General features: G+C 33.0%; 1 protein-coding gene across 5 annotated transcripts; it reads left to right on the top strand.

The window, feature by feature from the left end:
- The first annotated feature begins 778 nt into the window (after positions 1-778).
- Positions 779-12,976, top strand: Uch-L5 (ubiquitin carboxy-terminal hydrolase L5). Of its 5 annotated transcripts, XM_089730551.1 has the most exons (8): positions 7,264-7,361; positions 7,457-7,485; positions 8,382-8,476; positions 8,574-8,637; positions 9,735-9,840; positions 10,434-10,661; positions 11,102-11,259; positions 11,355-12,976. In XM_089730551.1, the coding sequence occupies exons 3-8, from the start codon at positions 8,404-8,406 to the stop codon at positions 11,692-11,694; spliced, it is 969 nt and encodes a 322-aa protein (XP_089586677.1). In that variant the 5' UTR covers positions 7,264-7,361; positions 7,457-7,485; positions 8,382-8,403; the 3' UTR covers positions 11,695-12,976. The 5 variants fall into 5 exon arrangements, with proteins under 5 accessions (XP_089586674.1, XP_089586682.1, XP_028042881.2 ...); XM_089730548.1 differs by lacking the exons at positions 7,264-7,361; positions 7,457-7,485 and adding an exon at positions 779-901; XM_089730556.1 differs by lacking the exons at positions 7,264-7,361; positions 7,457-7,485 and adding an exon at positions 2,388-2,851.
- Positions 12,977-13,085: the final 109 nt, after the last annotated feature.

Here is a 13,085-nt window from a genome sequence, read left to right as displayed (position 1 = left end):
TGAGATTTGAATTCGTCGACCAGCAGCCTGACACGCGTCAACATTTGATAATACAATGTATTTTACAAGTAATTAAATAAAACGATTACAATTAACTGTCATGCGTGGTTTCTTCTTCATCATCGTCATGTCCAGAAAATTGTGACCTCGACATGATTGTGAATTGAAGACGAAACTTTCTGACCAGACGGATCGGACGTGATGTGACGTGAGGCGAAAAGAAAAATAGCCCAATAATGTTGGTTGTTGGATTGCTCATACCTGACGATTGCACAGCTGGTGGATTGTCATATCTACTGCTGCATTGAGCTCGTTAAAGGAAGTAGCCAATTTTCAATTATATTTTCATTAATTAAGGGAATTTTACCTTATTTTGTCGCAGAACGCTTGCTTGCGTAAATCAAATATACCCACATTATTATTGCTTGTCGACGCAATATGCGATCGTAATCAATACGCATTAAATTTTATTTACTATTAATTTAATCTATTAATTTGCTATTTTAATGATATATTTTTGCATAATTTTCGTAAGCTTTTTCGATGCTTTGCTGATTGCTACCGGGTAATGAATCTTCGCAATATCAGTCATTAACCGTAAAAAAAGTTTGTAAAATACTATTTCGTATACTAATTGTTGGAAAAGGGTACGGCTAGTTATTCAATGACTGTTTTGCACTACTTGTCGTTACAGTGTGATTTATGCATATAAGATATAGGGCTCATGACAAGTGGTTGTACACACGATTATTTAATTAGTTTTTTGCCGACTATTCCAGCTATCCGAGCCGCCAAGGAAATCCCAATCGAAGTGGAACAAAGAGAGCGTAAGACGGGATCAGTGACGGACTGGACTAAGCGACTTGGCTGCCGCTGTAGGACACCTATAGCGGCCTTTATGGTTTGGTTTCTTAATTGAACGTTTATTAACTTCGTTTCTGGTAATTGTTTTGATTTATTATTCGCCCATTTAGTTGCAACTTTAAATTAAGGCGGAATTTAAATCATTAATTCAGGAACGCGGTACGATTAGGGGAAGAGTCAAAGTCAAAGCCTTTCAAAAGTATATGAAAATTATAGAAGCAATTGATTCTAAAGCTATGCCTAAAGTTCAGCTTAATGAGTTTCAATTTAAACTGGAAAGATTTCAAAACTTATTGACCGTTTTTGATGAAGGTCAACAAAAAATTTAATTATTGAGCGAGGATACTGTAGAACAAGAAAGGTGAAAAATAACTTTTGTTCCTTAATCGTACAAGCGCAGAATATTATTGAGAGCTGTGTGGATGCTCAAAAACTGAAAGATAATAGTCGTAACAATGGGTCGTTTTGACGGTAATTATTTGAAGTGGCTGGAATTTCGAGATACTTTTCGTTCTATGGTAAACGAAAATGAGTCAATTCCGAAAATTAATAAATTTCATTATTTACGGTCCGTGTTGGAAGGTAGTGCCGCAGTAGTGATAAAATCAATTGATGTTTCGTCGGAAAATTATGATGTAGCATGGGACCTATTTTGCCAAAAATATAACAATACAAGACTTCTTGTTAACAATCATTTAAGGGCATTTTTCGTATCAACCTATTGGTAGGGAATCCCATCTGTCACTGCGTTATATGATTGATTATTTCCGAGCTCTAGGTACACTAAAGGAACCTACTTCCTTCTGGGACACTTTGATAATTTTTATGATGACAACAAAACTAGATGGCGCCACAAGTCGCAAATGGGAGGAGCACAGAAATTCTTTGATTAAGCCGCTTTCTCTTGAATCTTTTTGTGAATTTTTACGTAATCGTGCTGATGTTTTGGAAACTGTACACTTTTGCAAAACTGAACAACCAAAGATAGATAAACACGTTCAAAGATTTTATATTTACAAAATGTACATAATATATCTAAACTTTACCAGTCTTCAGAGATTACAATTTTGTTATCACAATCTCTGTTAAATAAATATATAAAAAGATTTTATCAAAACATTATATAATAATTATATAGGTAAAGCTACTTACAAATAGAAAATAAATAATTACTAATAAATAATAATACGTTCAAAGTAGAGAACAAAATTATACTAAGTCTTTTGGTGCTACAAATTTATCGTCGAGATCGTGTGTTATTTGTTAAAAAAAAATTTTTTTTAGGGCGATAAATTTCAAAATATTAATGTAGATGCAAGGTTGAATCTAGTTAATAAGCATAAATTGTGTTCTAATTGTCTTAAACCTGCTCATCGTCCCTCTCGTTGCTTCAGGAAAGGCTGCTAAATATGTAATGCGAAACATAACTAGCTATTACATAAACAATTGCAAGAGCATAATAGTAACGTCAACACATACCTAACCCATCTTCTTCTTCTCAAGGCAGTAGTGCCAATGAACAGGTGTCGCTGTCTGCGATGATGCCTGGTCAAGTGTTGCTTTGTACCGCTCAGGTGAAAATAGTTGATCCGAACAGTAATATAACTTACCTCGTGAAAGCGCTTCTCGACAAAGGAAGCCAGACGTCTTTCGTCACGGAAGAACTACAAAGAAAGATTAACTTACCTATTTCTCATCAAAATCCTATGAAAGTATTGGGAATTAATAACACAGTCTGTGCTGCATCACAAGTTTGTAACTTAAAATTGCAATCACGGGTCAATTCTTTTCACATGATGGTATCTTGTCTGGTCATACCACATATAACAAATAGATTACCTAACGTCGAAATAGACACGTCTACGTTGAACTTACCTGCGAACATTGAGTTGGCTTATCCGAGCTTTTTTAATCCCTCTGATATTCATATGTTAGGGGCAGATGTATTCTGGGAGATCGTTCATGGTCATCAGATTATCACTATTAGGTTGGTTGATTCTTTCAATACTGATAAATATAGATTTTTTAGTTTAGAGAAAAAACTCGACAGGTTTCCGATTTTGAAAGAAAAATATAAAGCTTTTATTCATAAGTATGAACGCTTGGGCCATTAATCACCAATAGGGAGTCCTCCTTTTGGGTATTATTTACCTCATCACCCCGTGACACGTGATTATAGCGAAAATACACCTATGCGCGTTGTGTTTGATGGGTCATGTAAAACCACGAGTGGTAGGTCATTCAATGACATACAGCTTGTAGGGCCGGTAGTGCAGGACGATTTGTTTTCGATCTTGTTACGTTTTCGTTATAATGCATTTGTTGTCACAGGGGACATAGAAAAACTGTACCGACAAGTCGAGCGCCATCTGCAATTGATTCTCTGGAGGGATAAATCTACTCAGCCAATAAAAATATTTCAACTGAATACGGTGACTTACAGAACAGCCTAAGCTCCTTTTTTGAGCACGAGATGTCTCTTATGTGTCTGTCATGAACAGTCGGTTATACACTAAAACTGAGACTTAGAACTCATATCATAACACTTAATACCATAGGGGACCGTGAGCTCGTCGTTGATAATGAAATAATTGATTGATTTAAACTCGGAGCACTCGATAAACCATCGTCATCACTATCATCTGGATAAGTTGTTTCAATTAAATAGTATATAATTTTCTTTGAACTCATTAAAAAAAATGACTCAAAACGTAAAAAAATGTTGATGAAATAATCAAAATCCAAATTATTAAAATAACCGTAAATAGTTTTCAACCAATTATAAACTATTGTTTACCACATTATTTATATATTAATGAGGTTGCTAGCTCCATGAATATATTTTTTTCAACACTGCACTTAGCGCGCTCTGCTTCACTAAGCTTCAGCATAATTCGGCATTGTGTGCCACTGAGTCGCAGGCTCAGTGAATTCGGCTCCCTTTTTTGATTTTCGGATTTTTTTTTTTTTAATTATTTGTTCGTCGTTTGTTCGTCTTTTATTTATTTATAATTAATTAAACAAATGATCACCCTTAAGTTACCCCCCCCCCCCTACTAGATATCTTTATTTTTATCGCTTTGATTAATTAATTTTGATCAATTATCGTTTGTTCGTCGACTATTGGTGATTGATCGATCATAAAAACAGTTATATTAAAAAAAACGAAGCCTTGTAATTTAGATCAATCAAGATACTTCTCGATATTAATAATCAAGTTAATATTTTGTTTTTATTGCCCTCGTAGGCAGACAGACGATCATACGGCCTAACCTGATGGTGAGTGGTTACCGTCGCCCATGGACTTCAGCAATGCCAGGGGTAGAGCCAAGCCGCTGCCTACCGAATACCTACCTAATATAGACGTAAATATATATATATATATATATATATTTAATTAAAATCCTGTTTATAGAGCTTAAATATACTAAGTTTATTCTTCCATATTAAATAAATTTCTACTAAATGTCCCTGCAATATATTTCTTGAACTTATAAATAATTATCATTTTAACAAAAACAGATTTTGTGTGCATTACATTTACATTTTTTGAACTACGTAATGAATTTAGGAATTATTAATTTTATTATAAAATACAAGTATCATAACTATCTCCTATTGCATGGCAATAAATAGTATCATTTTAACACGAAAGTTGTACTCCTAAAATATTCTTAAAATAATTAGAAATCACTGAAATTTCTTTGTGCTTGTTAATATTCAATATCATTAAAAATAACTGAATTTATTAAAACCGCGCTAATCGTACTTTAACGACTAATTGGCCGTCTTCAGTGACATTTTTTTTTTTTAAGTATTGTTGAAGTTTTCAATGTTTTTTGGATCTACGAAATAATTAGACAGTTTAAACGCACTTGTTAACAAAACGCTAGTAAATCATAGACCTATAATATAGTAGGGACACGACATATTTAATTGTTCTATACGTACAATTGCTTGTATAAATAGCACCCATTTTGAAGGCACACACATAAACATATATCTATCTCGTTCTTACTCAGCACTTTAACTCGCAGGAAAACAATATAACAGTATTTCAGTGCGTACATAAAATGAAACATGACTATACGTAAATGTCTAATGAGGCCGAAAATCCGCCATGTTTAGCGCAAGCAAATATCATTGTCACGTCAGTTCGGCCGTCTGTTTTGGGTTGTAAATTATTTATTGACTTTGATATCGATTTAATATGATTGCTTATATAAAATTTCATATTTTATCATGCTTAATACATACAAAAATAATAATTAAAACATATTTTATAGGATCTCAAGAAAGTCGATGCCCCAAAACTATTATCTATATATATTTAAATTCATTATGGAGCCCTCATCCGAAAAATCGGACACCATTTTTCGGTCGAAATCTATTGATCATGACACTAATCATAAATACCTCTTTAAAATATGTCATCAAAACATATTTAGACATTCTGTTTAGATTTTTCGGGAAAAAGGCTACCGACAAAATCTCTTCGGAACTATTTAAATAAAATAGTTTTATTCCGAAGTGAGTAAAACACTATTGTAAATTCGTTAAATATTTAATAATTAAGTGATTTTAGAGAGGAAGTCACGAGGACGTTTGTAATTAATGAATAAATGTTCTGTAGGTGTTTTTTTTTTATCACGCGGTCCCTTGATAAGTTTAAAATTTGAATTCAAGTGATTGAAGTGATTCAATTGATTCAATGCTAGAAATGGGCAGATGGCACTGTACTACGCCATATCTTTATGTTTTGCGGCAAGCGACAACTTCATCAGTGTAGCAAATTTTAAAAATCGTCATATCGTTTACTTGGCAAATTTGAAGCACGGACTCGCCTTAGAATTCACATAATATCTAAATCACATCATCTTTGCACATAACAATATACTTACTTCCTATTAAAGTATAAATTCTACAAATAATTCATACTCAACAATATTTAAAATAAAATGAGCCAAGAACGTTTATCGATAAAACCTACTAACATTAAAATCTTCTGGGCAGCACTACAACCGCCATGTTTTGTGGCCAGATGACGTCACAGTGGCACGAATTTTTGTTGACGTTTCATTTCCATAGGTTTCATACTTCAGTATAATAAATACGGCCATTGCCAGCTGACTCACAAAACCGGCGCATGCGCAATGTAGGCGTCAGGCGATGGTTTGCTTATCTCTATATATAACAATGAATTGCTGTTCGTTAGTCTCACTAAAACTCGAGAACGGCTGGACGGATTTGGCTAATTTTGGTCTTGAATTATTTGTGAAAGTCCAGAGAAGGTTTAGAAGGTGAATAAATATGAAAATACTCGGAATTAAATAAAAACAACACAATTTTTTTTCCTATGATGTGTTCCGCGTCGGACGGATTCCTTTTGTTTGTTTTAAGTTTATTTGATACAAAAGTTTAGGTCTTTTATTTATCGATTGAGGCACTACGAAGTCTGCGGGGCCAGCTAGTTAGATATAAAATAATGAATAATTGGGAATTGAAGTGTTTTTATGATCGAACAATCACCAATAGTTGACGAACAAACGATAATTGATCAAAATTATTTAATCAAAGCGATAAAAATAAAGATATATAGTAAGGGGGGAAACTTAAGGGTGATCATTTGTTTAATTAATTATAAATAAATAAAAGACGAACAAACAATTTTTACATTCGAACATCAAGGAACAAACAACGAACAAATAATTAAAAATTAAAAAAAATCCGAAAACTAAGAAAATGGGGGCCAAATTCATTGAGCCTGAGCCGCATTATGCTCTGTAATTGGAAAACTACCAATAAAACACCAGGACACCGCACATACTTCTACACCATATAATAATATGCCACTGAAAATAATAATTTGTAACATAAAAGCAAATAATATAGTTTATTTCATAACATAATTAAATAGGTACATGGAAGTAAAGTTGAGAAATTTTTATTCTATGAGATTTTTGACCTGGTAACTAAGACCTTTAAGTCATATCATATTTTAATTTATATTCTTATAATCAACTGGGAAAATTAAATGAAATGTGATAGATGATATGGGATGAAATATAATCTCAGTAAAATGGTGATCATTTACTGATATTTTTTCAGTGGACTTTTTGGAGGATCCTGAGAAGTTACGTCCAGCGGCTTTGTTTCATTTTCTCACATTTGTGCCCTTTTACATTAAACAGTTAATAAACCACCGTTATTACGCATTTAAACCTGAAGAAACACCAAATAGACAAAATGAAACAAATCACACAACTTCACTCCTCGCGCTCCCATCAAAAAGTCAAAAGTTGATTAACGGAAACAATTGTCACAGAGTAGCCTCAAATAATTACCTATTACCTATGTTTACTTATTTCGTGTGATACTCACAAATTTGTCACGATTGGCACTCTGTTCAAAATTCGTTTGAACTATTGTGTTGTGCTGTATCATCTCTTCATCTCATTCTCAGTTCTCAGTCATTCACCTTGTTTCTTTTTTAAACGGTGTGTAAATAAATGTTTATTAAAAAATACTTTTCACTAATTTATTACTAAAATAACTGAATTTTTGCTTGTTTGTGAATTGTTTTTTTTTTCAGTTGTTGTAGAACTGTCGCAACGAAAAAAGGTTTTGCAAATTGAATTCTATTGCTAGGAAATTAATTTTAGCATACTCATAACTATTTACCATAGCCATTAACTACTCATATGTAATACAGTAACTAAATGAGAATTCGTATTCCTCATCATACGCTATATTCTTTAACTTATGTAGAAGATAAGGTGTGAGAAGTAGGCTTTTGGAAAAATTAGAATAAATATGAGAGCTTAATAATGTTTTAAAAATTCTGTATCTTATCTATTTTCGAAAATGATAGACTGTGCAGTTTGTATACACACCTTATCCATGTATGTTGCCTGTCTGAAAAGTATTGATTTTCTGGCCAAATCTTCGATGCGCGCGTAGGTAATGGACGCTCGGAAATAGTGCTTGTTTAATTGTTGCGAATAATAACGGCATCATGGATAACTTTTGTTTCCAAAAACCCTACAGTGTCAGTGCAGCGTAAGTCACAAATTATTATCTTCCTGGGATTACCTTCACTGAAAAACAATCACTTTGTCCCCAGAATAAAATCAATAATCTCTAGCATTTTAGTCTCTCTTAATTTAGTAAAATGTACATGTTCATATTGAGTCTAATAAGATTAATATTGTTTAAACTAAAAATAGTCCTCTGTTTATATACACTATATACCAAACTATTGAGCAGTAGAATAAGATATTTTAGAAAAAGCCTTTCTAATCCAAGCCATGATTCCTAGGTGATAAAAACTAATGTTTGCTACCAATTCTGAGGCAAATTAAATTAGTGGACAATTGTGCTTATTTTTCACTAAATTATTAAAATGCACGGTTTTTGTCAGAGGACTTTAGCATATTTTAGGTCCTCTTTCAATAATTACTTGTTTAATATACTTGTTGTGAGATAGAGTGCATGAAGTCCTACATTTTTTTCATCAGACCTAAGGCTAAAGCTCCAAAGATGGATTCTGCCGGGGATTGGTGTCTCCTAGAGAGTGATCCTGGAGTTTTCACTCAGCTAATTCACAAATTTGGTGAGCTCAATTTGAATTTTTAATAAAACTCAAAAGAATAAAATGGAAGTATTAAATACAGTTTTTCATTTGTTTTGTTATTAAATTTTTGACTTAGGTGCCAAAGGTGTACAAGTTGAGGAACTGTGGACTATTGAAGACAGCATGTTTGAAAATTTGAGGTATTTTTATAATTTTGATTATTCACAGTTTACATATTGTAATAACTATACATCTTTATGTTCTTATACATTCTTATGATAAAAAAAATGACACTTTGACTTTAAAGATAGGTAAAACATTCAACATCAAAGATTTTAATTTTGAACATAGGCTGGCTTGTTGTTTCACTGCGACAGCTTTCACTGTGACAGCTATGGACTATGCCAACTCAAAACAGCAGATTCCTAAAACAAGAACATTAAATACTAATTAAAAAAAAAAAGTTCATGAATGGTGCTTCTTTTAGTTAGTATGTACTATAATTTTTGTTTATTCATTGTTATGAATAGTTGGTGAACAAACTGAAACTGTATGTTGTATTTTAGATGGGTGGATGGGTGAGTGGTTACTGCAACCCATAGACATCAACAACCTAAATGCCGTCACCCATCTGTTACATGAATTGCGTTTCCGATCCTGTGGTAGATTCTGCGAAGCACGGCTCTTGCTAGGGTTCGTGTTAGCAACGTCATCAGGTTTGAGCCCCGTGAGCTCACCTATTAGTTAAGGCGACACTGATATAGCCTCTCAGGGTATCAGCTAAGGGAGGCAAGAAAAAAAGAAAAAAAAAGGGCTGACATAGCTAATACCTCATAGAAGAAGAATCTTAACCTTTTGTTAAGATAGACTATGATTATTCACTTGGTATATTTTATAAATTATTACATTACAAGTGATTTGCAACAGGGAGATTATTGAATACAAAAGTTTAAGTCAATTTCACTCCAAAAATTTTATCATACTATATTTTATAAAAAAAAATAGCTATTTACAAACAATTATTAGAAAGGTCTTGCAGAGCTTTATGTGTATTTTTTGTTATGCTAATTTTTACAAAAATTTTGAGAATAGATTGAGGCACGCTTTGGATAACATTTCTTTTTTTCATTTATTAATTGCCCTTGTACTCTGTATCGTTACTGTCGTGTTTTTTTCTAACAGCTGTGTGTACAAATATATTAAATAAAAATGAAATAAAAAAGTTTGAAATTTATTAGGTACACTGTTTTCATGAATTATACAATAATGCTTCACAGTATTACTATTTTTTTTCCAGACCAGTCCATGGTCTCATTTTCCTGTTCAAGTATGTTAATTATGAAGAACCCGCTGGGCCTATTGTATCAGATGATCGCTTAGACAAAATATTTTTTGCCAAACAGGTACGTTTTTATTTATTTGAAAGATAGCTAAATTTAGAAATAGATAAAGAAGGTCATAAATAATAATAGTATGACTTATCATGAGAATATGGCAGTGTGCACCAATCAAGTTAGAGCTGCCTCTTTCTTCATTATCACCTTCACCTTAACACATAGTTATATTTTTTATTATTTTCATAGTTTTTTCCTTATTTAACTTCCTCTATCTCTAATGTATATCTTAAATACAAATAATTGGGTTTATTTTGAATGGGCATTTAGGGATTCAGAAACAGTGGTAACATTCAGTAGGGATTCAATGTTACCATGATTCTGCCTATTTCAATCTTCATCATCATCATCATCATCAACAGCCCACAGTTGGACATAGGCCTCTCCCAATCCACACCACTGAGATTCTCTAATATATAATAAGACTGAATGATCTGCAACTAATATTTCTATATAAAATCCCAGGGTTAATAGCAGAATCCATCTTGTAATGCCTGATTTCCTGCCTAATTATTACTGTTATTTTGCAACAAAAATCTAGTAGTTATTGCAGTTCAAAGAAATAATTTAAGTTATATGCTAAAACATTTTTTTTTGTTTAGGTTATCAATAATGCCTGTGCAACTCAAGCTGTAATCAGTCTCCTGTTAAATTGCAAACACCCAGATTTGGAACTTGGTCCTGAATTGACCAAACTGAAAGAATTCAGCATGACATTCGACTCACGCATGAGAGGTCTCTCATTAAGCAACTCACAGACTATACGCAGCGCACACAACTCAATGGCTCAACAGCCTCTCTTTGAAGTAGATCCTAAAATGCCTGCCAAAGTATGTTAATTACTTTTTTTATTTTTTTATTGCTTAGATGGGTGGACGAGCTCACAGCCCACCTGGTGTTAAGTGGTTACTGGAGCCCATAGACATCCACGACGCAAATGCGCCACCCACCTTGAGATATATAAGTTCTAAGGTCTCTAGTATAGTTACAACGGCTGCCCTACCCTTCAAACCGAAACGCATTACTACTTCACGGCAGAAATAGGCAGGGTGGTTGGTACCCACTCGTGCGGACTCACAAGAGGTCCTACCACCAGTAAAAGAGTAAAAGTGATTAGTCTTCACTTTGAAACAATTTTTGAGAAACAGTAGTAATTTAAAAAGTATTACAATTTATTTAATTTATTTAATGGAGCTGTGATTTATATTAGTTTCAAAATATATTTTTACATTAATCTACTACCTACTGATCAATAAATTTTGTTTTACAGGATGAAGACGCCTATCATTTCATAGGATATATGCCAATTGATGGCCGTCTTTACGAACTGGATGGGCTACAAGAAGGTCCGATTGATCATGGTGCAGTTGCTCCGGAACAAGATTGGCTCGATGTTGTCCGTCCAATTATAATGAGAAGGATTAATGTGTAAGTTGCAAATAGCTTACTGCATTGAGTACTTTAGTGTGCTTAGTGAGTAGTTTTGTGTACTTTAGACACTAAAAAAAATTTTTTGTTCATAGATACACCGAAGGAGAAATTCACTTCAACTTGATGGCCCTCGTATCAGATCGTAAAATGATATATCAACGTCAGCTTGATACACTTCTTAATGAAACACAGTTGCTGGGTATGGAAACCGATGCTCTCGATACAGAAATAGCGAGACTGAGAATGTTGATTGATTATGAGGAAATAAAGATGGCAAAGTACAAACAGGAGTTGGTACGCAGGCGTCACAATTACTTGCCGTTCATCATTAATTTGCTTCAAATACTGGCTAAGGAGAAGAAGCTGATGCCCCTGCTGGAGAAGGCCAAGGAGCGCGCTACCAAGAGGAGTCACAAGAAAATGAAAGTATAACACGAGCATTCCCGCGGGCCGAAGGTGGAACCACCCACCCGGAGCCCGCGACGCGTGTCGCGACCAGCGTCGCCACGCGTGCTTCCGTTCACTGACGATTTAGATTTAACTTTACCCGACTTAGAATCTGTGTACACTGAAAATCCAGACTTACAACCAGAAGTTGAAAACTTAGTGGAAATGCAGGACGTTGAGGTTTCAGAGCGCGCGCAGCAATTACTCGAGAGCGTGCAAGATGATTTGATGCTCCAACCGCAAGACTCAACCGATTCCCTTGACGTAGATTTGAAAGAGTATAATGATTTCGAAAAATCTGATGATTTGTAAATTTGTGTATTTGTGATCGTGTTGAAAAATAATAATATTAAAATTTAATGAGGATTTAAATAATTGTGACAATGAATTTAAATATTTTGAGAATAATTCACTATTGTAATTTGTAATTGACATTAAAATAAAACAATACAATTATTTATTATGTAGATTTAATATCTTATCAATATTTGTGTGGCTTACTGAACACAGACACATCAGGAAACTTAATGAAAAAAAAGATCGAGTAACAGCAAAATATTATTGGAGAGTGCTTGAAAAAATATAAATAAAAGCTGTTTAATATAACCGTCAAATTATATTATCTAAAATATAATACAAATAAATAACGAAAATGTATATTTATATATATAAAAATACGTTTAATAAATATTTAAAACTTGTACATATGATGTGTTTGTGTTAATAAATATTTGTAGGAAAGTGTAAATGTTTTACAAAATATCAATGTACTTTGTTTGAAGTAGTAGAGATACACTAAATTATAATCCTACATATGTACTCTAAACTAGCATTTATATCGAATTGTTTGTCCTTCTCGTGTCATGTACAACATATTAAATGGTAGCATTCCCTTCACACCAATTTCTAATCGATACAAAATGTCTTTTCATTTTGAGCTGATATCGCTCGTGAAGTTTATTATTTACATCTTAATACAATTTTTTAACTTATAATCTAAATTATAAACCTAATTAACGAAATACAATCATGTTTCGAAGTTTTAATGAATAATAAATTAATGAAATTTGCGTTTTGATGTGGCACGTTGATAGAATATTCTAGCGTCTCGTTATTTACAAATATCGAATACGAAGATAAAAGTATAGCGAATAGAATGATTAGTGAAGAAATATATTTACAGTGATGGATACTAAATGTTTGTGGGGTTGCGATGGCAACGCGAGTTTTATTACACGGATTCTTAGTAATAAAAAAATGTATAAAATTTAAGCATTTTCAATATTATAATAACAGTTTAATGTCATTTTCTTGTAATTACTAACATACACAATTTTATTAAATTAAAGTAAGCTGCAGGATTATATTCGAATCCA

Source organism: Bombyx mandarina, chromosome 01 (assembly GCF_030267445.1).
Source record: "Bombyx mandarina strain Sakado chromosome 01, ASM3026744v2".
In the NCBI taxonomy this organism is placed as follows: Eukaryota; Metazoa; Arthropoda; class Insecta; order Lepidoptera; family Bombycidae; genus Bombyx; species Bombyx mandarina.
Note: the sequence above shows the minus strand (reverse complement) of the source record. Positions and strands in the feature narration are given on the sequence as shown.